We start from the raw sequence: 21,024 nt of genomic DNA on the forward strand, positions 1-21,024 counted from the left end.
CTAAAAAGTTAAAATAATAATAATAATAATAAATATTTATAATTTAGAGGGTAAAATAGTTATTTGTCAATCCAAAATTTAAAAAATTATGACTTCTGAATGCAATAGGTTGTTATAGATGAAACAATGACTTTTTGAGTTGATTGATTCTTTTTTCTTTACAACTTTTTGACTTCCTACTTCTCGTCACATCTAGTAGGCAATTTGATTATATAACCAAATGATGCGTTGTCATTAGAATTATCCTCTAAATCCCCAGCCAAAAAAAAAAAAAAAAAAAAAAGATCATCACTTGAGGAACCAACTAAAATAAAATTATCTCCAAATGGGTCTAATTATACAATGTTGAGATTCCCATATTAGTAAACCTTAACTTGAAAACTCCAAATGTTCTTAGCCAAAAACCTACCAAAAAAAAAGAGACACAAATTAAACAGTCTACCCTTTGTTATTCAAATTAACATTATATGATCAACAACAATTAGACTCGTTTCTTAAGCTCCAATTCAAGAAAAGTATGGTAAATCTGAAGTTTTGGTTTCTACTTGCAATTCTTTCTGTGTTTCTTTGTAAATCATCAGCAGTAGAATCAGATGCTATAGAGTCTGTGCTGAGGCGTTTGCATAGCAAAGAGGCACCACCAATAGTGCAAGAATCTGCAGCTAAGGGTGTTTTGCAGAGGCTACTTCCTGCCCATTTGCACAGCTTTGAATTTAAGATTGTTTCCAAGGTACTGAACAATTATCTCCTTGGTTTTTCAAATTATGGGTCTCTCCCATTTATTCCCTTTTTGTTTAGGAATTGGTAATTCACTATGTCTGTAACTTAAAGTTTACTGTTTTTCTTGGTTTAATCCATAAATGCTCAAGATTGTTGAAGTAACATCATATTTTTGAAGAACCGCTTAACTGTTTTAGTTATAAACACAAATGACATCAGTATATGCCCTTTGTGTGAACTATTAATTGGTTCACTAATAAGTTCAAAACCGGCAGCACAAATTTTGGGAAGAAATTATTATTGTAACACTTGTTAGTACCAAAAAAATTGGTAAATGGTCCTTACTTTTATGATCACTGTGTGTATAGGATACAATATCCTTGCTTGAATAAGTATAAGGTCAGAAATTGTATTTGAGTGGCTATTCTTAATTTTTCTTTTGTCTAATGATGTTGAAGTGTCGTCTTAGGCTGCTGTAAGTTAGGATCTTTTATATTCTTATAGTTTTGTTGCTATAGCTGCATTTTATTCTCGCCAAACTGACTTGTTAGTTGACTATTTGCAATTTATACATGACATTTTATATGTAAATGTAGGATCTTTGTGGTGGAAGAAGCTGCTTTCGTATAACCAATTACAAGGTTTCAAGCAGAAATTCACCTGAGATATTGTATGTTAACGAATGGTTATAGGATCTCATTATGTTACACTTTTTGACATCTACTGCTCTCTGATTGCTAAAAGTTTTATGTTCTTTTTATTGTAGAAAATTTGTATTTTCCTTTAAGCAGGCAATGACTGTTGATACTCCTAATTTTACTTCTTCCAGTTGCACATTGTTTAGTTAGTTATTGTTTGGTCTAAGTCCTTGGTTCATAATATTGCCAACTTTGCCGCCGTACCAGGTGGCTGCAAAGTGTTTGAACAAGTTTGTTGCAAAGTTCTTAAAGAGATTAGTTTGTTGATGTCAATTGGCACTCTTCATTTTTAGTACGAGCTTTGGAACATGATATATTTATGTCTTAACTCTTAAGGGTTGACAGTTGATTGCCTTAGCCTCTTTTGGCATCTGTCCAGATTTTCTTGTTAAAATAGAAGACAAAATTAAAATATTTAAAACTTTGTTATCCTGTGCATAGATACAGTTGAACATGTTGTGGCTGCACGTCTAGTTCTGCTTCAACCAATATTGTCTAAAAGAGGCTTAAATTAGGTGATGAATCTATCTTTGATTTGTTTTCTCTTAGGATTCAAGGAACTACAGCCGTTGAAATCACATCGGGGTTACACTGGTATTTAAAGTATAGGTGTGGTGCTCATATTTCATGGGACAAGACAGGGGGTGTTCAGTTAGCTTCAGTTCCCAAGCCAGGATCACTGCCTCTTGTAGAAGCAGATGGAGTGACGATCCAACGGCCAGTACCATGGAACTACTATCAAAATGTCGTCACATCCAGCTGTAAGAATACAACTCTCTCTCTCTCTCTCCCCTTCTCTTACCCCCCCCCCCCCAAACCTTTTATGCATAAATTGTTGTCTCATATTAAAGTGCAGCAAAAAATGCACCATCACCGAAATACTAGTAATAGGTCTGCCCTCAATACATAAATAATGGAGAACATAATACGGTATTTAGTTGATATTTACAGTGTGAGCATCTATCTTCTGATATCCTGTTTGAAAGCCTTATACCACTGTAATTTCTCTGTGTTTGTGCTAGTAATATTGATGCCTTCTTTTGCTATTCTTTTCTAGTGATTATTCCTTGTCCTCTTTAGATCTCAGTCCTTTTCTCATCTGATAATAGGACGATGAAACTACAATTCACGATGTTCCTCAATCCTCCTCCGCATATTTGTGCATTGCTAAAGCCACATATTATTTGTATGTTATTCATGTGGTGTTTGAGGGCTTTCATTTGGATATCTTGTGCAATACCAAGGTTCTCTCAGTAAATGCTCTCTTGTGCCCAAACCTATTAGAAGATGATGCCCAAAGAGCAAAATACAGAAGAAAATCAGATCTTGTTGACTGTTTTTCATCCTTATCTTTTCTAAGGCTGTAATCAGTCTTACTCTGGTCATGGACAACTTATCAGGAGTTTGACATTGAAGTCATATCTATCAAGAATGTTAAGTTCATATATCAAAGCATTTATAATAAGTTATAGAGCTGTAGATACCTCTTGAATTCAGCCTTTTTTCTGAACTATTCCAGTAGGTTTAAGCTGTTCAGATTTGAGTTGAGACTGATTGAAAACCCTTTTACTTGATAACTCTACTCTGTCGGCATTAGGAGAATCATTAGTTTTCTATTTATGGATGTTTACTGTTGGTATTTTTTGAGATGCTGCTGGTATAACAACTTTGCATATTTCTACTTTTTATTGGTTTTTGAGATGCTGCTAGTGTAACAGCTTAGCATATTACTACTTTTCCATGCAGATTCATTTGTTTGGTGGGATTGGCAAAGGTGGGAGAAAGAAATAGATTGGATGACACTTCAAGGAATCAACTTACCTTTAGCGTTTACGGGGCAAGAAGCTATCTGGCAAAAAGTTTTCTTGGTATTCTTATAGCTTTGGATTTTGTGGGTTCCTCTAGCTTAATTTAGAGCCAAATGGCTGTTGCCATGGCAATTTCTGCCTGATATTCGAATGAGGAAAGTCATACAAGCTGTTTGATACCTTTGAGCAAGAGCATGAGTTTGTATATGTTAACCGAATCAGTTGTGGTAGTACAGATGCTATAAACCTTTCTTTCTGCTAACATATGCGTTGTTTCTATATTGCTAAACTTAGCACTTCTTTATTGAATCTACCTCTATGAAGTAGGCCAGTACTTGGGCTTTATTTCAGATAAAGTTTGTTGATTAAAATGTTTAGTTTTTGTGCCGAGTAGTTAAGGTTTCATATGCCATCAGGTAAAATCTTGTTCTCCTAGAATGCAGCAATTTTCTCTGAAATTTACTGAAAATACATCCCTTCATGCTATTAATTCTTGGCTATTTTATTTGGTGCTGAAAAGCAATGTGCCAATATCTTCTTAATGTTACTTTCCTAGTTCTTTTATGGTCATTATGTCCATATCTTATGTTGCTACAGAGATTATATCTGCTTGATGTTTACCTTGGGGTTCTTATTACTGATGGTGCGTAGGAGACAAATACCATAGTGCTTGATTAGTTGTCGCTCATGATACAGCCTGATATGGTTTTATAAGAAGCTTCATTAGATGCTTATAAGCACTTTCTGATTCATGTTTGTTTATGATCAGGATTATAATATTACTACTCAAGATCTAAATGATTTCTTTGGTGGACCTGCCTTCCTGGCTTGGGCTCGCATGGGAAACCTACATGCGTGAGTACCATAACCCGTCCCTTATATCTAACTTGTCTTTTCAATCAAGGGCTTTTCCAGCCACAACAAATGCTGGTAAACCGTATGTTGTAACAAATGTTATCTGGTTCAGGTATCTTGTGAGACCAGGGCATATATTTTGTAAAGATTTTGTGATTTAAATGTCATGCGGTAAATTGACTTTGAACTTCGGTATATGGTGCTCAAAGTTAAAGGGTTCAGTACCTAGGAAAGGAGGATATTTCAGATGTGTTAAAGCAGGCCTATCTTAGGCTGTTCAGCCACATCTGAGTGAGTTTAGCTCGCCTATAAGATCTATAATGAATTCTAAATTTACTTGTCATCTGATTGATGCACGCAATCCTTCTCATATGATTGGACGGCCAACAGGGATAGGCTACGTCTAATAAAATTTTCCATCCTATTGTGGCCTCTTGTTCTTAGTAGATTCTTTTTGAGATGGGAATCATATGTGAGGTCCATTTTTTACCAATGTTATAAGAGCTTGAAGAATTGTTTGTGCCTCAATTTTTTGCAAAGCTAAACTGATTTTCTCCATGCTTTTTCCCTAGCTGCCTATTGTCCTTTGCTATTTGTGTCTTACCATTTCTATGTTGAGGTAAGAAAGACCAGGTGTCATGTTTTACCCTCACGAGGATTAGTTGTCTTAACACAATCCGACATTTTCCTCGTTAGAGTTCGTATTTTTTTGAGGATGAAGATGAAAGCATGCATCTTTAGCGACACTTTTTTTTTTTATAATTGTGGTGTCGGGGCCAGCTTGTACGCACCTCGACTAATTCCACGAGCTACCTGCTACCTCCCACCAGGTATCTAGTAACTCTATCCACCAAGGCTTGACAGATTGGAGGAAATCACCTAGTGTTTTTGTCTCCTCTGAGATTTGAACCTAAGACCTCAGGTTCTCAACCCACTTCATTAACCACTTGGCCACATCCTTGGGTCCTTATCTGCACTTTTAACTTGTTCGTACAGCAGATGCGACTAAATTCATCCCTATTTGTATTACATTTCTCATGGTATCTATGCTTCAATGTTTGCTGTGGATTGCTCTCTGTATCTTATTTTGTTTCATTTTTGGATATTTACACTCCAAATCTATATTGCACTGCAGATGGGGTGGACCTTTATCTCAAAACTGGTTAAATATTCAGTTAGCATTGCAGAAACAGATATTATCTCGGATGCGAGAGTTGGGCATGACCCCAGGTATGCCATTGTTTTTAGTTTCAAAGGAATCTTTCAACAATTTTTTCTTTCTTTGTTATGTTCGAATTCTGATTAGCAGACCATGGCTTCTCGTAGCCCGGTGTTTTAATTAAGTTGAAGGTGTTTCTGTTATTTACTTCTTCAATTCACAATGTGATTGCTCAAACTAATTTTCTTGTCTTCATTTTTCTCCAATGGCTGCTAGTGCTTCCATCATTCTCTGGAAATGTTCCAGCTGCATTAAAAAAGATATTCCCGTCTGCAAATATTACAAGACTTGGAGACTGGTATGTCAATTTTTGAAGTTTGTTGTCTCAATTAGTACATTTCCATCTTGCTGATCCTTTTCATAACATTGTTTTCTATTACTTTTATGTTGAGGATATGCAAAATATTTCACAATCTCTTTCTTTCCCTTCACTTCACTCTCCATGCTAAGTTTTAGAATTTTTCTTCAACATGTTTCTAAACAAAGTTCGATTTCTGTGATGTTCGTTAGATGATAAGCTTATGACAGCTAGTGAGATGCGTCCTTTAGTTTCTTTCCTCCACCCTCCTAGTTTTTGACCAACTTCTCTTCTATAATCTGAGAAAGAACGATAGTTTTCCAATTTTAAATTCGTATAGAGCAATGTACGAATTCCGACTAACCTTTCTTGTATTGAAGAGCTAGAAGTATTAAGGACTCACTTAGCTTTCTGTTTCTGAAAGTAAAAATTCTATCCCTGGTAATTTTAAAATTTTCTTGTTTCTGAAGTGCTCCCTAAGAAAGTACATCTAACTTGGCTGAAAATTTTATTGTCAGATACTGGGAAGATTTGTTTGTTTTGAACCTGATGGAGTTTATACTTTTCTTAGGAACACTGTTAATGGTGACCCTCGATGGTGTTGTACTTTTCTCCTTGCCCCTTCCGATCCTTTATTTATTGAAATTGGAGAGGCATTTATCCGGAAACAGATTGAGGGTGAGTTATACTTCTGTCCTTCAGTTGAAAAGGATTTGCCTTTAATAAACAGACTACAGACAAAAGTTTTTTGGTCTTGAAAAATGTAAAAGGATTTTAGACTAACCTCTTTTTTTTCTTGTTCTAGTGCTTTATCTTTTTCATTTTGAACATAGAACATTGAGGAGCCAAAGCTTTTTAAGATATCACACTTTTCTGTTTTCAATTCTATGTTAAATGAACTAATGGAAATAACTAGAATAAACAAGAAATTACATGACCACTACACTTCACTGGGGAAACCAATGAGTTCCCCACAGCTTTATAACTGTAAAATATTGAGGAGAAGACAGTATGCAGAGATGGCACTGCACAAGCTTTGGAAAACTCAGGTTTCCACATTGTTGCAAGCAACTTTTCCAACTTAGAATATCCTAGTACAACAACTACGTCCCAATCTCAAACAAGTTGGGCTCGGCTATTTGAATCCTCAGTAACCATTGTAACCCATTTAAACTCATCTCATGCCAATATTATGCTAATACAAATAAAAATATTAGAAGTTCTATTTATTTTCTAAACGTATAAATACTACTCATAGAGAGCAGATTTAGAATAGCCTGTTAAATCTGCTAAAATATGCCTGGTAATGACAGCGATAGTTAAATTAAGTTAAGATATGCAAGGAATGGAAGGGAATTTTTAACATAGTCATTGACATACTCTTGCCTACCTGGTACATGTAGAACACAGAAATATGATGAAGCTTATAGAAAGGCAAAATTCACATACATGACAAGCACATGAGTGAGCACTTCTTTAGAAAAGCGACAAATGGAAAGCACTTGAATAAGTATTTTTCCAGCAAGATGAACTTGTTTGACCCTGACTGCATGTCCGTTCCCAGGGAATTAGGACCTTTATGTTGGATCCGTGCTATGTTACTTCTGGAGTTGTATTCTGTCAGTCTGTTATTATTTTTGATGGGAGCATGGGTTTGTTCCTAGTGAGGATTTTTGAGTTTGGTATTTACTGTTCTACTGGATTCTGCTAGTCATATAACATGAGTCCAGTTTTCAGCATTTCCCCATTTGTACGCTCACTCCAAAATAAGAGGATGGCATGCTTTGTATTTATGCCTTTAAAATCATGAGTTTAACAATTAGCACTTGTATTTTATCAGTCACTGCCTAATGAAAGCTTATCTAAAATGTGGCTTCTGTCCTCTTTTTTCTATTTTCATTTTCAAGTGTAATTGTTTCCTTATATCCTTGACACTCATAACCATTCTCAGAGCAACAAATCTGATATGATTTTATGGTTTTGATAATGCACTTAAGTTAAATTTGAATAACATTGTAGGGAGGGGGGAAGCATATGTTTGATGCATTTTCTATTCTGACAGACACCTCTTGACGGAGAAAACATCTTGGCGTAAGTATCAGAAAGCCGACGAGGGTGGTGGTCCTGCCGATAATTGATATACCATTAGACTTTTATGATCATTGATGACTTCAATTAAGCTCAAAATACTTGAATATTGCTGTTTCATTGATAGTATGTGCTAGAGGTTGCTAGGCTTTCATACCTGTTTGTTTCTTTTTATTTTCTTTCTTTTACTTTTATTGACATAGGGTACCAGAGAAATCTTTATTTGAATCAACTTCGTTTTTACTCTTGTTCGTTCTTTATCCGGAAGATGACAAAAAAAAGAAAATAAAAAGAAACAAACAGGTATGAAAGCTATAATTGTAAACCACGATCGAATCTATGGAAGCATTGGTTTATACATTCCTCTTCGTCTCGACTCTAGGGATAATTTTTTTCGCTATCTTTTTTCGAGAACCGCCTAAAGTTCCAACTAAAAAGAACTAAAAAGGTGATTTAATGGATCAAATACATCCGACCTAGGAAGAAGGCAAAGCACATATGGTGTAGTAGATCTAGTTTCATTGTGATGTTCATATTTACAGGGGATTGGGTGTGATGCAAATTCTCAATTTCATTGATGCAGTCATATTGTTGGTTGTAGTTCATGAATCATTATCTATATTGTTGAAATGTGTGACCATCTCATCTAAAAGCTTAGGCCGTTAGAGAGTGCACATTTTTATTTAGTTAATTATGTCTTCAACACGCCTCCTTACGTGCGGGCTTGATTCTTTTTAATGAGCCAAGCACGTGAATTTTTTTTTTGATATTGGATAGCGGTGAGACTCGAACCTAGGACCTCTGTCTGCTCTGATACCATGTTTAAGTGTGACACCATCTCATTTAAAAGCTTAAGCTGTTAGAGAGTGCACACTTTTATTTACTTAATTATGTCTTCAACAGTTTGTTTGGACATCTTTCTGAGGAAAAAAAAAACTTTAATGTTTTGCAGCCTATAATTGTATATTTCCTGTTTGATCTCAACTGACTCTTTTGTGATTCATGTTTCTTATGTTCACTGCAGAATACGGAGACATCACCGATATTTACAACTGGTAGTCCATCATTCCACTAAACTACTTCATCTGGCCTAATTAAGTACAATGAATTCGCAAGCAGTTTCAAGTATTTCACTTTGATCTATTTTATCAAAAAAAAAAAAAAAAAAAAAAATCACTTTGATCTTGTTTACAAATGCATGTTGCTTATTATCTGGTTTTATATAAACGCCTAAAGCAGGTGACAAATTGTTTCTCTTCTAGGCTCTAACAAAGTATGTTTGAAGGCTTCTTACTTTTTAAAGCCTGGAAAAGTTGATTTTATTGCTCGTATCTTTTATATATTGTTTGCTCTTCCTGTCTGACTCTATTTATTGAACTGAAACTTCAGTTAATGTGATTAGGAGCGATGTGGGGCTATAAAGATTTATAACTTAAAAGACAATTGTCCTACTTGTTTTTTTATACCCTTAAATGTATGAACATCACCTTTTTTGCAGCAAGTACTAGTAATACTATTCTCTTTTTTCTTTAAGCTTAATCTCTCCTCCTAGATGATCCATTTAAGAAGGGAGAGTCACAACTCTTTTTTATCAGAACATAAATGGTGGAACTTGTAACAGGGTCTTGCTGAATAAGTCGAAAACTTCTTGATGTTGACATTAATGCCCAGCGTAGGGATCTCATATGGTTGTTTTAGGGCATCAAATTTTGAATTCTTTTAACTTCCAGTCAAGGATTATTCTTAGAGCCTAGAACAGGCAAATAAAAATTTTCACTCAAAATCTGAGAACTGGCATGTTTATACAGTGATACTTTCAATGAGAATACTCCACCTACTGATGATCCGACATATATTTCATCTCTCGGCTCTGCTGTGTACAAAGCAATGTCAAAAGCAGATAACAATGCGGTGTGGTTGATGCAAGTATACTTCTTATTCTTACCACTAATACTCTTACTTGGCTACTGATTTGTTCAATGATATCTAGTATTATTGTTATTAATTTTTTATAAGGTAATAATATGTAGCATTAATTGAGTTCTATTGTGATCTGTTGTTAATTTTTGGCATCTTAAAACTAGTAGTATAGAAAAATGTTTTGGAAGTTAAAAACATAAGAAACGTGAGTTCACCATTGGGATTTAATTAGTATTTACACGTAATCTAGAAAGGAAAAACACCTGGGTATGGAAAAATCCTTGATAGGGAGAGCTTCCCCCCGAATGGGGCCCTACGCGACGCGAATCCGGATATAGTCGGGCTCCAATGCGGGTACCGGACACCGGGTGGGAAACAAAAAAAAAAAAAAAAAGGAAAAACACCTAATTACATCCCTAGAAATCTCCTACTTATGTAGTTATAGGGATCAAGATACTTTTTATATTTACAAGGTGTGAATCCTTGCTATTTTAACCAATTTGAGACAGTACATTTTTATGGTTTATTTCATGAATTTTCTCAAGGAATTTCTGGATTTAAGTGCCATTGACTGTATTTACCTTATCAGGAAACAGAGTGCCATTGACTGCTGGGACTGTATTATTAATCAAGTTAGTGCTTAGATGGGATCATTTTTACGGAAAAATTTTGTTTTGTTGGAAGGCTTTGAAGCTAGCTGGTTTCTCATACTTTTAACATTTTAGCTCAAATTGTCCCGAGTTTAAGTTTGATCTCAGGAGTTTACTGGTTCATTGTGTTGTTACTTCTACAAAATATCATTATGCATGTGAATCCTGGATCCAAGTAGCTTGAAGTGAAAGTTGAATCAATAACAGGAGATTTTCTTTCGTTAGTTTTTAGCAAACTGCAGATGGATTATTATATCGTTAGGCCTGAATCTTGTGGTGAATGAGAGTTCATTTGTCAATGAATCTATTCACCTGGTATTGACTTTTGTATAAATATTTGCCTTGAGATGAAATTTTCTTGCGTTTGATCTCTTTTCTCTAGTCTACATTAAAAGTTAGCTTTGTGTTTCTGGATTGCTGCATGAAGTCATGACGAACTTCTATTTTATTGGCAATATGCAGGGTTGGCTATTTTACTCTGATTCCAAATACTGGAAGTCACCGCAGATGGAGGTACAGTTCTGTAGAGAAATTAATCTTATTTCCTTTTATGATACGGTCAGACCGCCATGTCATTTTGTACTTTCAGTTAGTATATCCATTTATTGCTTCATAATTTTTTGTGAGTTGAGTTACAATGTCGAGTGTTATTGTTAGAATGTTACAATATTAAATTCTTAAGTTATTTTTTTTATCATAAATTCTTAAGTTATATATTGTCTGACATTTGATAATATCATATGTATTTGATTTGATACTTATTAATAGGTTTGTCTTGTCTTCAAATTATCCAGTCATCAATACATTTCTCTCTTCTCTTATTTTCTCACATGGTATCAGTCTCTGCAGTTTTAGTTGAGACCCAAGTAGCTTCTGTCCTTGTGCTTAGTGGATGGCAATCTTATGTTTCTGCAGGGGCAAAGTTTTTCTTTCTTTTCATAATCTTATAACACTCTTTTCATAGTTTACCTATTCTTATTTGTTTCTGGCTATTGTTCTGGAGGCACTACTCCTATTTCTGGTGATCACTCTGGCGATCATTTTGGGGTCACCACACCTATTTTCTGTGACTGCTTTAGTGGCACTGTGCCTCTTCTCTGGTAATTCTTTTGTGGTTATCTGATGATTGTTTCAGCGCACTGCTCCCTTTCCGGTGACAGTGCATATTTTAATTATCATTCTGGTGGCACCTATGAGAATGCACGGGAGAAAAATCTATTATTAACAATGATACAATGAGCCGTATATATAATACATCTTCTACTCCTACTACATATGGGATTAGGACATATTCTACTCCTGTTACTTGTGGGACTATGCCATATTCTATTCCTACTATATATGGGATTAAGACTATTTACACATAACTATCTAACACTCCCCCTCAAGCCGGTGCATACAAATCATATGTACTGAGCTTGTTACATATGTAACTAATAAGAGGACCAGTGAGGGACTTGGTGAAAATATATGCAAGCTGATCATTCGTCATACAAGGCCATGGACTCCCCCTAAGCAACAAAACCAGGTGGTTGCTGATAAACAGAAGTTGGCCGAAAGATTGCCGGAAAAATTTGAAAATAGTGAGACTAAGCCAATGCCTCTTTCTTTGGTTGCCGTTGAGGTGACACTGCCTTTTGCGCCTACTACCCCAGTCACTTTCTTATGTACTTCTCGTCGAGTTTTTGGCAATCAAAACTTTTCCATCGAGATTCCTTCGACCACAACTTTTTTTTTTGATGACCGAGAAATCCGTCTGGGGCCGATCCTTTGGACCAACCGCAGCCTTCGAAACTCGGTGGATAATGGGCCTGCCCCTCTACCCTTCTCCACTTAAATACCAGGCTTTGCTTTGCATGGTGTGAGGGCTTGAACCTGTGACCTAAGACACAAATCCACCACCCTTTGCCACTTGAGCTAGGCCCTGGGGGCCCTTCGACCACAACTTTTACGACGACTTTCTGGCAAATTTTCTGATAGTTGTCCTGGCAATACTATTATGTGGTTATTTAATTTTCTGTGTTAACAAAATAAACGAAGTCAAGTTGATTTCCCCACATTTCAGTTTGAGGGTGCTTGTTAGAATTTAAGTGTTAGTGTTAGAATGTCAGATTATTTTAAGTTGCATATCGTCCAATTTAGGACAGTGTTTGACACCTATATATATAGGTGTCTTGTTTTCCTCAAGTTATGATACTATCATTATATTTCTTCTCCTCTTATTTTTTTCACAACTTACAACTCAGAAAGGTGTTACTAAATGCTTCATGCTATTTCACTGGCCCACGCGCAATTCCATCTGCGCTTCTGATTCTGCCACTGGTTATATGCATATATCCACTGAAACACCGAGTGAGATGTATCAGGAGAAAATTAGAAATAGAATGTCTATGATTTGAAGTATATGTGAGTGTGAGGTTCTTACATTTCTTTATCTCCTTTTTAGTTATGTGATAGTATCACTTATCAAAGAAAAGGTATGTTATAGCATCGTACTCTTGATGTCGGTCATTACAAAAATGGATACCATGGGGAGCTTTTCTTGTTCACTGATACAGCGCACTCAGATAGTACTAAATGACACTTTCTGAACATCTAAGGGATTGACAGGTTTTCTGTCATTTATGTGGTACTACTTACCTATTCAGAAGAAATTTATTGCTCACGTTACCTACGTGACTGGAAGGCACTGATTCTTCTGATGCTATAAAATACTCAGTTTTGAGGACAAAATGATCTCCTCATTTGTGCCATATTTGTAAAGTCACCCTTTATTAACAAAAACGACAAAATGAAACATTGCACCCCTATTTTTCCCATTATAATTAACATAGATTATTCTTGCATAATTTTAACTTTTTTGCTTCTGAACAGGCACTTCTACATTCTGTTCCACGCGGGAAGATGATAGTTCTTGATCTATTTGCTGATGTCAAACCAATATGGAAATCATCCTCTCAATTCTACGGCACTCCTTATATATGGTAATCAGAGGATTCTATGTGGAAAAAACTGTATATAGTTTGGTTTCTGGAAATGTTATTTTCACTTATTATTGAAGCTTGAATATCAACAATTTTTTTCCCAATGTTACAAAATATAAAAGGTGTATGCTGCACAACTTTGGAGGCAACATCGAAATGTATGGTGTGTTAGATGCAGTGGCTTCTGGTCCTATTGATGCCCGTACTAGTGAGAACTCAACAATGGTAAAATTTCTATCATTTCATAAAACTTTTTTTCTTTTTTCTTTCTGAAGTTATTATTCAGAGTTTTAAACTATTAATGATTTTAAATCCCTCTTATGCTATTGTGATGTAATTGAGTTTTTTTAATCCATTTCCTTAAGTTGTCAAATGTCCGTTACTAATTACTTTTCTTGCTCGGTGCTCTACGGCAGGTTGGTGTTGGTATGTGCATGGAAGGAATAGAACACAATCCGGTAGTCTATGAGCTGATGTCCGAAATGGCATTTAGAGAGGATAATTTTCAACTTCAGGTAACAAACCTATTGTCAATTAGAAGTCGTTAGGATTCATGATAATTATCACCACAGGATATTTTTTGTTCATTTTATTGTAAGGGCCTTTTCAATTCAATCTCCTCTCTATTTTAACCATATCCCTTCTAAGCTCGTTATACAACAAGTTTGTTGCAAAAGGATAAACTTTTACTTTAGAACACAAAAGTGTAAAACCTATAGAAGTGAATTAACTTTCTTCTTAAAAAAAATAGAAATGAATTAACTTTCAGTCAAGAACTCTTTGTTTCTTTTTCTTTGCTGTGCTCTTTTGCTTTTTTATAAATTTCTCCTGCAATCTTTTGTAACTAACTAACTACAAAATATTTCAAACCTTGTAAAATATGTTGATTTGACCAAAGATGATTTTCAATCTTAATGGTAGACAGGTAGAGATTAACTTTGATATTAGGAAAAATATTCGAGCTAACAAACTATTTGCTACACCAAACAAGCAGTAGCGGTGTCTTGAGGATGAAGTTTGAACAGATTGGACTCTCTGTTGTGTTCATATCCGTTTTTTGTCAAAGGCTCATGTCGCTATATTCCTTTTTCTATATGAATGCAGAAATAGGAATTAGGCTTAATTATCTTTAATGTTATATCTGTGCCTATGATATTGTTTATTATCTTTGGTGTCAACTTCAAAAGGCAGCCTGAGTTGTGCTGACCGGTGTGTATTTAATGCGTCTTGCCATTTCTTATCTTATTAAATTTATTTCAATATGGTAAACCCTACCCTGAATAGCATGCATTAAGTTTGTGTCACTTAAACCTTATCCCGTAAGGCCTAAACCCCCTGCCCAGGAGTCAACAGTGGCCCTTTCACTTTGTTCCCTTTCTGACTCGAACTTCAAACTCTCTTTGGTGGACGTTGTGCTCTTGCCATTGGAGCGGCCTATTTGTCTTCTTTTCTCCTTGATAAAGTAAATGATATTTATACTAGTGATTAAAAAGGCAAACAGGGACATTGTCTGAATAAAACTTCTAAAAAACGCCTGCAGCAGTGGATTTGTCACTTAAACTCATATTCGCTGGCCTCGCCTATGTTTAATCTCCTAAAACTCTTTTTTAATGCTTCATATTTTTGGCTTTTTATTGGAACATTTTAAAGCGAAAATTTCTTAATGCCGGTCCTCACATCAGAATTTATTTCTTTTGCTGCATAGGGATGGTTGAAATCCTATTCTCACAGACGTTATGGTAAAGTGAACGATCAAATTCAAGCTGCTTGGGACATCCTTTATCATACAATTTACAACTGCACTGATGGAATAGCTGTAAGTTCTTCATAACTGTCAGTGCTTAAGCATTTAATTCTGCATCTTGTGATACCAAGGAGAATGGTATAACCATGTCTTTGTATATCAGGACTTATAATATTCTGGAGCTTCTAAGGTATTATACCATATATGCTAGATTATTGCTGTTATGGAGTCATCAGTTTAGATCATGTGTATGTTTTGGTTGAACTGATAACTAGGCAATATGCTTCTAGCTAAAACTATGATGCAATTAGCTGCTCATTTTATCTCTCAGCATCTTATTAGTGAACATTATACGAACGTCCAGACTTAATTTCTTTCTTCAACAGAAAATGCATATCTTTCATAATCGTAAGAGAAAAGAGAAATCATATATTAAAGCCATGATCTGAAAGAAAATTCTTTGGAAGCACTAAATGTTTACATCCCAGCTTTCATGATTTGTCAATGGCATTTGTTTCTTTCCTCACCCTGGCCCCTTACCTTGTGCAATGTTGTAGGATCACAACAAAGACTACATTGTGGAATTCCCTGACTGGGACCCCTCAGGGAAGACGGGAACTGATATCTCGGGGACTGATAGTTCCAGTCAGAATCGGATGCAAAAACTTGCAGGGTTCCAGTGGAACAGACGGTTCCTTTTCTTTGAAAAGAGCTCCAGTCTACCAAAGCCTCACCTATGGTATTCTACAGAGGATGTCATCAAGGCATTACAGCTATTCATTGATGCAGGAAAAGAACTTTCTGGAAGCCTCACGTATAGGTAAAGGCTGATTCTGACCTTACACAAGTGATGAAAAATGACTTTTAGTCCCTTTATTGCAGGCACCCTGTATTTATATCCAACTATTCATTCTAATTCTTAAAAAGCGGGGCAAGAAAACTAATATTTATAAGAAAATCTCTGCATCTGTATCACTAAAGTTGATCCAAATTTGTCAATTTGGTTGAAGCTTTAAAAATTTGCATGAAAGCTTTGTTACACATAAGAAGACACTACTATTGGATAGGCATAATCCAGAACACTAGACATGTTATATAGTTTAGCAAAATAGAAAAGCAACTTACCAAAAATAAGTGGTTCTTTTGTTCCCGCAATCCACGCCAGGATATTCTCAAGTTTAGTGATATCGAAATGAAAAAAAATTAGAGCCACTTATATTGTTTTAAGAGCACCCTAAAAAGCTAAGTGATGTACAATGGTGACATTGGTGTTCCAAGGGAAACTGCAAATGTGAGTAGCAGCTTCTATGCAAGAAGCCACTACTCTTTTGCAAAGTCTTGGTGAAGTATCTTTCTAGACGCCCCTCCTCTTGTACGGAATTATAACGTGTGACTGATGGCTTCAACAAACTATCAGAAACAAACCGCCTGATGTTCTGCATCTGCTGGCTTTACCCTTTGCCAATCAGAGCTTCAACTATGGTACTGTCCTCCTCCAGCACACTTAAAATGATCCATTAGTGTTGGTTTTGTAAAGGATGGGGCAGCAAGAATATTAAAAATATTGATTGAAATTGTCTCTCTTTTTTATTAAACATAGAAGGCTTTAAATAGCCAACTTGAGAGCATAATATGCAGAAAAATCTGCATAACAAGAATTCAAAAAATCTGAAATATCTCAACAAACCTAAAAAATCTAACAGAAATTTAAATTCAAAAAAGTAGATTCATCCTAAAACTAAGCTAACTTATTATGCTAAAAAATTGCAACAAAGCAAATCTTCAACAAATAGTCTGAGTAACAGGTCTATGTGATTTTTAAAAGAAAGCATCTGTTCTGTTTATTGGATTTCTTTTAACAGTTGCAAAGTGATTTTAGCAGCTTCCTTTTATGCTCGGAATTTTCTGAGTGGAACCCGCGATCGGATAATATCTTCATTGTTCTCCATTCTTTTTAAGAATCACAAAAACTTTTTTAGCTAAATTCCAGTTATTGGTTAAGTGACATTTTTGAGGAGCCACTATCCCGGATGATCCTGTATGTTAGCAATATTTTATAGATGTATTCCATAATTACATCGAGAACAGTTCAATTTCAAGAAAAATTGATTGCATTTTTTTTTGTAAAGACAACTTCATTTCCACAGAATCCACTTTCCGCAAGTATAATAAATCACTAACTTCTCCTTAATAGTTGTCTCTAAACAAATGTGACATCTAAGCTGGGAGGAAGGAGTAGAACGTTTTAATAAGTAATTATTAACTGTGAAGTACTGTTTCCATTGAACTTACAACCCGTGAAGAAATGAAAAACGGAAAGTCAGGGATGTGTATATATGCTATTTCAAGCAGTGGGTAATACAAGTCAAATTCGAAAACCTATTTTTCAAGACCATTTGATGCATTTGTGGGCTTCCCATTGTCTTTCACATCACAGGGCATGACTTTCTGATTAGTCGGAATTGCTACCAATGTTCCAATTTATATGACATTTTTTTATTGGAAACGGAGCTTGAGAAAATAAGAGATTGCTGACATACAAGTTAAATATATATTATGTAAAAAAAAGCACCCTTATATTCTAGTTGTCTTCAATATACCATGTCAATTTCATGAGAGCATGTTATTTAGACAAAATGAGAATGTTAATAATAAAGAGTTTTCAGATATATAAGTCCGAAAGGTGTTGTATAACAGTCATTTCTTGGGAGAATATTCTCCCTATGCTCTTCCTTTACGTATTCTGATGAGTAGTGTCTTGTGAAGATAGTGAAAGTACCTAATTTGTCTTGTCAAACAGACTAGGCTAAGACAGTGTTATAAATAGCGCTCGCCTCAGCACTAATAGCGTGAGGCGAGGCGATGCGAGCAGCCTGCGCTATTTTGCCTCTGTTGCGTTGCGATTGTAAAAGGCGAGCGCCTCTGCTTGTGTAGCGAGAGGCGCTGTGTAGCGAGAGGTGAGCGAAAAAGGCGCAGATTAGGGCTTAAAACATTAGGGCTTAAAACATTAGGGCTTGCAGTGATTTCACGTTTCTTTCTTCTTCAACCTCCACCCAGCCCAGGTAAGCTTCTCTTCTTCTTTCTCCTCTCTTTCTTTCTTCTTTTTCCTTCTTCTTCTCTTCTTCTTTCTATTTTTTTGCTCTGTTTTTTGCCGAGCAACAGTGCAGAACAGAGTCTGTCTGTTGCTCTGTTTTTTTTTTTTTCGTTTTTCTTTTCTTCTGATCTTCTCTTCATCTTTCTAATTTTTTGCCTGTTTGTTGTCGAGCAACAGTGCAGCAAAAAAAGGACAGAGAGTCTTTTTATTCTCTGTTTTTTTTTTCGTTCTTCTTCTTTCTTCTTCTGGTCTTCTCTTCTTCTTCTTTTTTTGTTGCTCTGTTTTTTATTGAGCAGCAGTAGTGCACCCTGTTTTTGTAGAGGCAGAGGCAGAGAACTTCAAACCTGAAATTTCCTCCTTTTTCAGTTATAGAGTAGAATTAATTGCATATTGTGAATTGATATATTTATTAATATATCATTGTTATTGAGTTTTTAGTTATATATATAATATTTTATTTTTTTGTATAAATTGTCGCTTCACATCAAAAAGGCGAGCGCTTCGCTGTGCGCCTCTCGCCTCAGTGAAGCGGGCCCTCGTCGCTATTTGTCGCCACACGCTATCCAAAACACTGCCCGGTGGAATAGTTGAGTTGTGTGCAAGCTGACCCAACCACTATTGTCAATTAAAAAAAAGGAGTTTCCAGATATAGAAAGTTGTTAATCTTCTTGGAGCTAACAAAAAGAAAGATTGTGATATAAAATGGACTAGAGAGAGTAATTGTTATAACTCATAGAGAAACTTCAAAATTCCTTAACAAAGAGAAAGGCATTGGGAGAATACTAAATAGAAATTAAAAGAAGGGCAGCCCGGTGCACGAAGCATCCCCGTTTATGCAAGGTCCGGGGAAGGGCCGCATCCCAACGGTGTGTGATGTAGGCAGCCTACCCTGATGCAAGCTTCAGTGGTGGATTCTACTGCTCGAACCTGTGACCTATGGTCACACAAAACCAACTTTACCGTTGCTCCAAGGCTCCCCTTCGCTAAATAGAAATTAGAATGTCAAAATGTAAAACCTTGAACTCTATGAAATTCTTGCAACTTTGAAATCCACTGGAGGTGCTAAAATGTTATTCTTCTCATGCACACAATGAAAATGATCAGAAATGTGAGAATCACTCTACTTATGTATTTGGCTTCAACAGATATGATTTGGTGGATTTAAGCAGACAGTCACTTTCCAAGCTTGCAAACCAGGTCTACTTGGATGCAATATCTGCTTTCCGCCGGGAGGATGCTAAAGCAGTGAGTCAGCATAGTCAGAAATTCCTTCAACTCATCAAGGACATTGACAGGCTTCTAGCAGCTGATGACAATTTTCTACTTGGAACGTGGCTGGAGAGTGCCAAAAATTTGGCTATGAATTCTGATGAGAAGAAGCAGGTCAGAACAGCTAAATGAAGATTCTTTTTTTATTTCTATGAAGAGCTAAATGAAGATTCTTGTATCTTCTATCAACTTGAGTAACTTGATTTAACAGGAAAAGAAGAATGAGAGTGGAGTTTGTTAAGTTGAAATAACTTAGCTGGTAGTGTCTTAGCATGTCCCTTGCCTTTGTAGAATAATAGAAAAACAGACGACGAAAAGAACCAAGCAAGTGAATGTAGCTTCTCCACCATTTGCTGGTCGTAGACTTTGTATGTAATCTAGTTTCATAATTTAGGAATTTATGGTAAACCCCCGACTAGACTTTCAAATTGTGCCCTCTCTGTGATTCAAATCATTAAGCTACATTCTTTTATCAGAAATATTATTACTCTCCTTCTATCGGACCAACCCATGATCCGTCTCAGGAGAAAAGCTTGCTCAGACAAAACACCTTCCATTACATTAGTAGGATGTTATTTTTCCAGCTTAAGGAAATGGCATGAATAGTAGTAGGAGATTTGCAAAATGTGACATAAGGTAATCCTCGTCCAGTAAAAACTCTCATTTATTATTTTTCAACTGATCCCGAGTTTCAAACAAACTTTCCATGTCTGATGAGGTTCAGTCTCATGAATCATCGTACATTAATAATGTAACGAGTTCTTCATGACTGTCCACTGATCCTTCAGTTTTTTTATTTTTAGTACGAGTGGAATGCTAGGACACAAATAACTATGTGGTTCGACAACACGAAGTACAATCAGAGTCAACTTCATGATTATGGTAAGCTTTTTTTTCTTTTCCATCACATTATTCGTATTCTTTATTAATTCATAGCGTAAAAATTGTGAAGCATTTTGATATTTTACTTCACTCAGCAAACAAGTTTTGGAGTGGCTTATTGGAAGCATACTATCTTCCACGAGCATCAATATATTTCGAGCTCCTTTCTAAAAGCTTGAAAGAAAAAGTGGACTTCAAGTTGGAGGAATGGAGAAAAGAGTGGATAGCATATTCAAATAAGTGGCAAGAAAGTACGGAGCTGTACCCTGTGAAGGCACAAGGAGACGCCCTTGCTATTGCCACTGCCCTATTTGAGAAATATTTCAGTTGAGATGAGATTATCCTTTTCCATAATCAAACATGAACAGAAATGGAAACTTTTTCATGATTGTACAATAATACCTTTGGTTATTCTTTTGTTTTCTGTCAGTGGATGATGTGTTTTCATAGAAAGGGTGGTTGGCTGTGACAATAATTTATTGGTCTGGTCCTAATCTACTAGTTTCGCAGCAGGTGGTTGCATGCCTCTCAAAGGTTTGTAGTTGCAGGTAATAATGGTGGTAATTATCTAGAGGGTTGTCTGTTAAGTGATAATGACTGTTCTTGGTAACTTTCAGCAAGGTTCCACCTGGACAGGAAGGTGAATTTCTGATTTCAATCCCCTCTAAAAACAACTTACAGTATATTATTCAGACAATTCCACGTAATTTTTGCACTAATAGTAGTTGTTCAGAAACAATATTTTCACTAGTTTATCCGATTTCGCATGGGAAATAATTTATCCAAGGCGTTTAA

General features: G+C 35.8%; 1 protein-coding gene across 2 annotated transcripts; it reads left to right on the top strand.

Moving 5' to 3' along the window:
• The first annotated feature begins 317 nt into the window (after positions 1–317).
• On the top strand, positions 318–20,701 carry LOC107781093 (alpha-N-acetylglucosaminidase). 2 transcript variants are annotated; one of them, XM_075244515.1, is made up of 19 exons: positions 318–730; positions 1,317–1,390; positions 1,968–2,179; positions 3,165–3,286; positions 3,996–4,081; positions 5,217–5,311; positions 5,517–5,598; positions 6,170–6,276; positions 8,711–8,741; positions 9,495–9,612; positions 10,719–10,769; positions 13,131–13,240; positions 13,363–13,465; positions 13,657–13,755; positions 14,946–15,056; positions 15,542–15,804; positions 19,224–19,461; positions 20,151–20,229; positions 20,325–20,701. In XM_075244515.1, exons 1-19 carry the CDS (start codon positions 518–520, stop codon positions 20,558–20,560), a joined length of 2,430 nt encoding a protein of 809 aa, XP_075100616.1. In that variant the 5' UTR covers positions 318–517; the 3' UTR covers positions 20,561–20,701. The 2 variants fall into 2 exon arrangements, with proteins under 2 accessions (XP_075100616.1, XP_075100617.1); XM_075244516.1 differs by lacking the exon at positions 1,317–1,390 and having other exon boundaries at positions 342–730.
• The last annotated feature ends 323 nt before the right edge of the window (positions 20,702–21,024 follow it).

This window comes from Nicotiana tabacum, chromosome 22, assembly GCF_000715075.1.
Source record: "Nicotiana tabacum cultivar K326 chromosome 22, ASM71507v2, whole genome shotgun sequence".
Lineage (NCBI taxonomy): Eukaryota > Viridiplantae > Streptophyta > Magnoliopsida > Solanales > Solanaceae > Nicotiana > Nicotiana tabacum.

Bases quoted from the DNA above. Each gene is read 5' to 3' on its own strand.
- LOC107781093 (XM_075244515.1), top strand. From the start codon at position 518: ATGGTAAATCTGAAGTTTTGGTTTCTACTTGCAATTCTTTCTGTGTTT. The intron at 5,312-5,516 runs GTATGCCATTGT...AATGGCTGCTAG, and splicing joins AGAGTTGGGCATGACCCCAG to TGCTTCCATCATTCTCTGGA. The intron at 19,462-20,150 runs GTCAGAACAGCT...TTTTATTTTTAG, and splicing joins ATTCTGATGAGAAGAAGCAG to TACGAGTGGAATGCTAGGAC.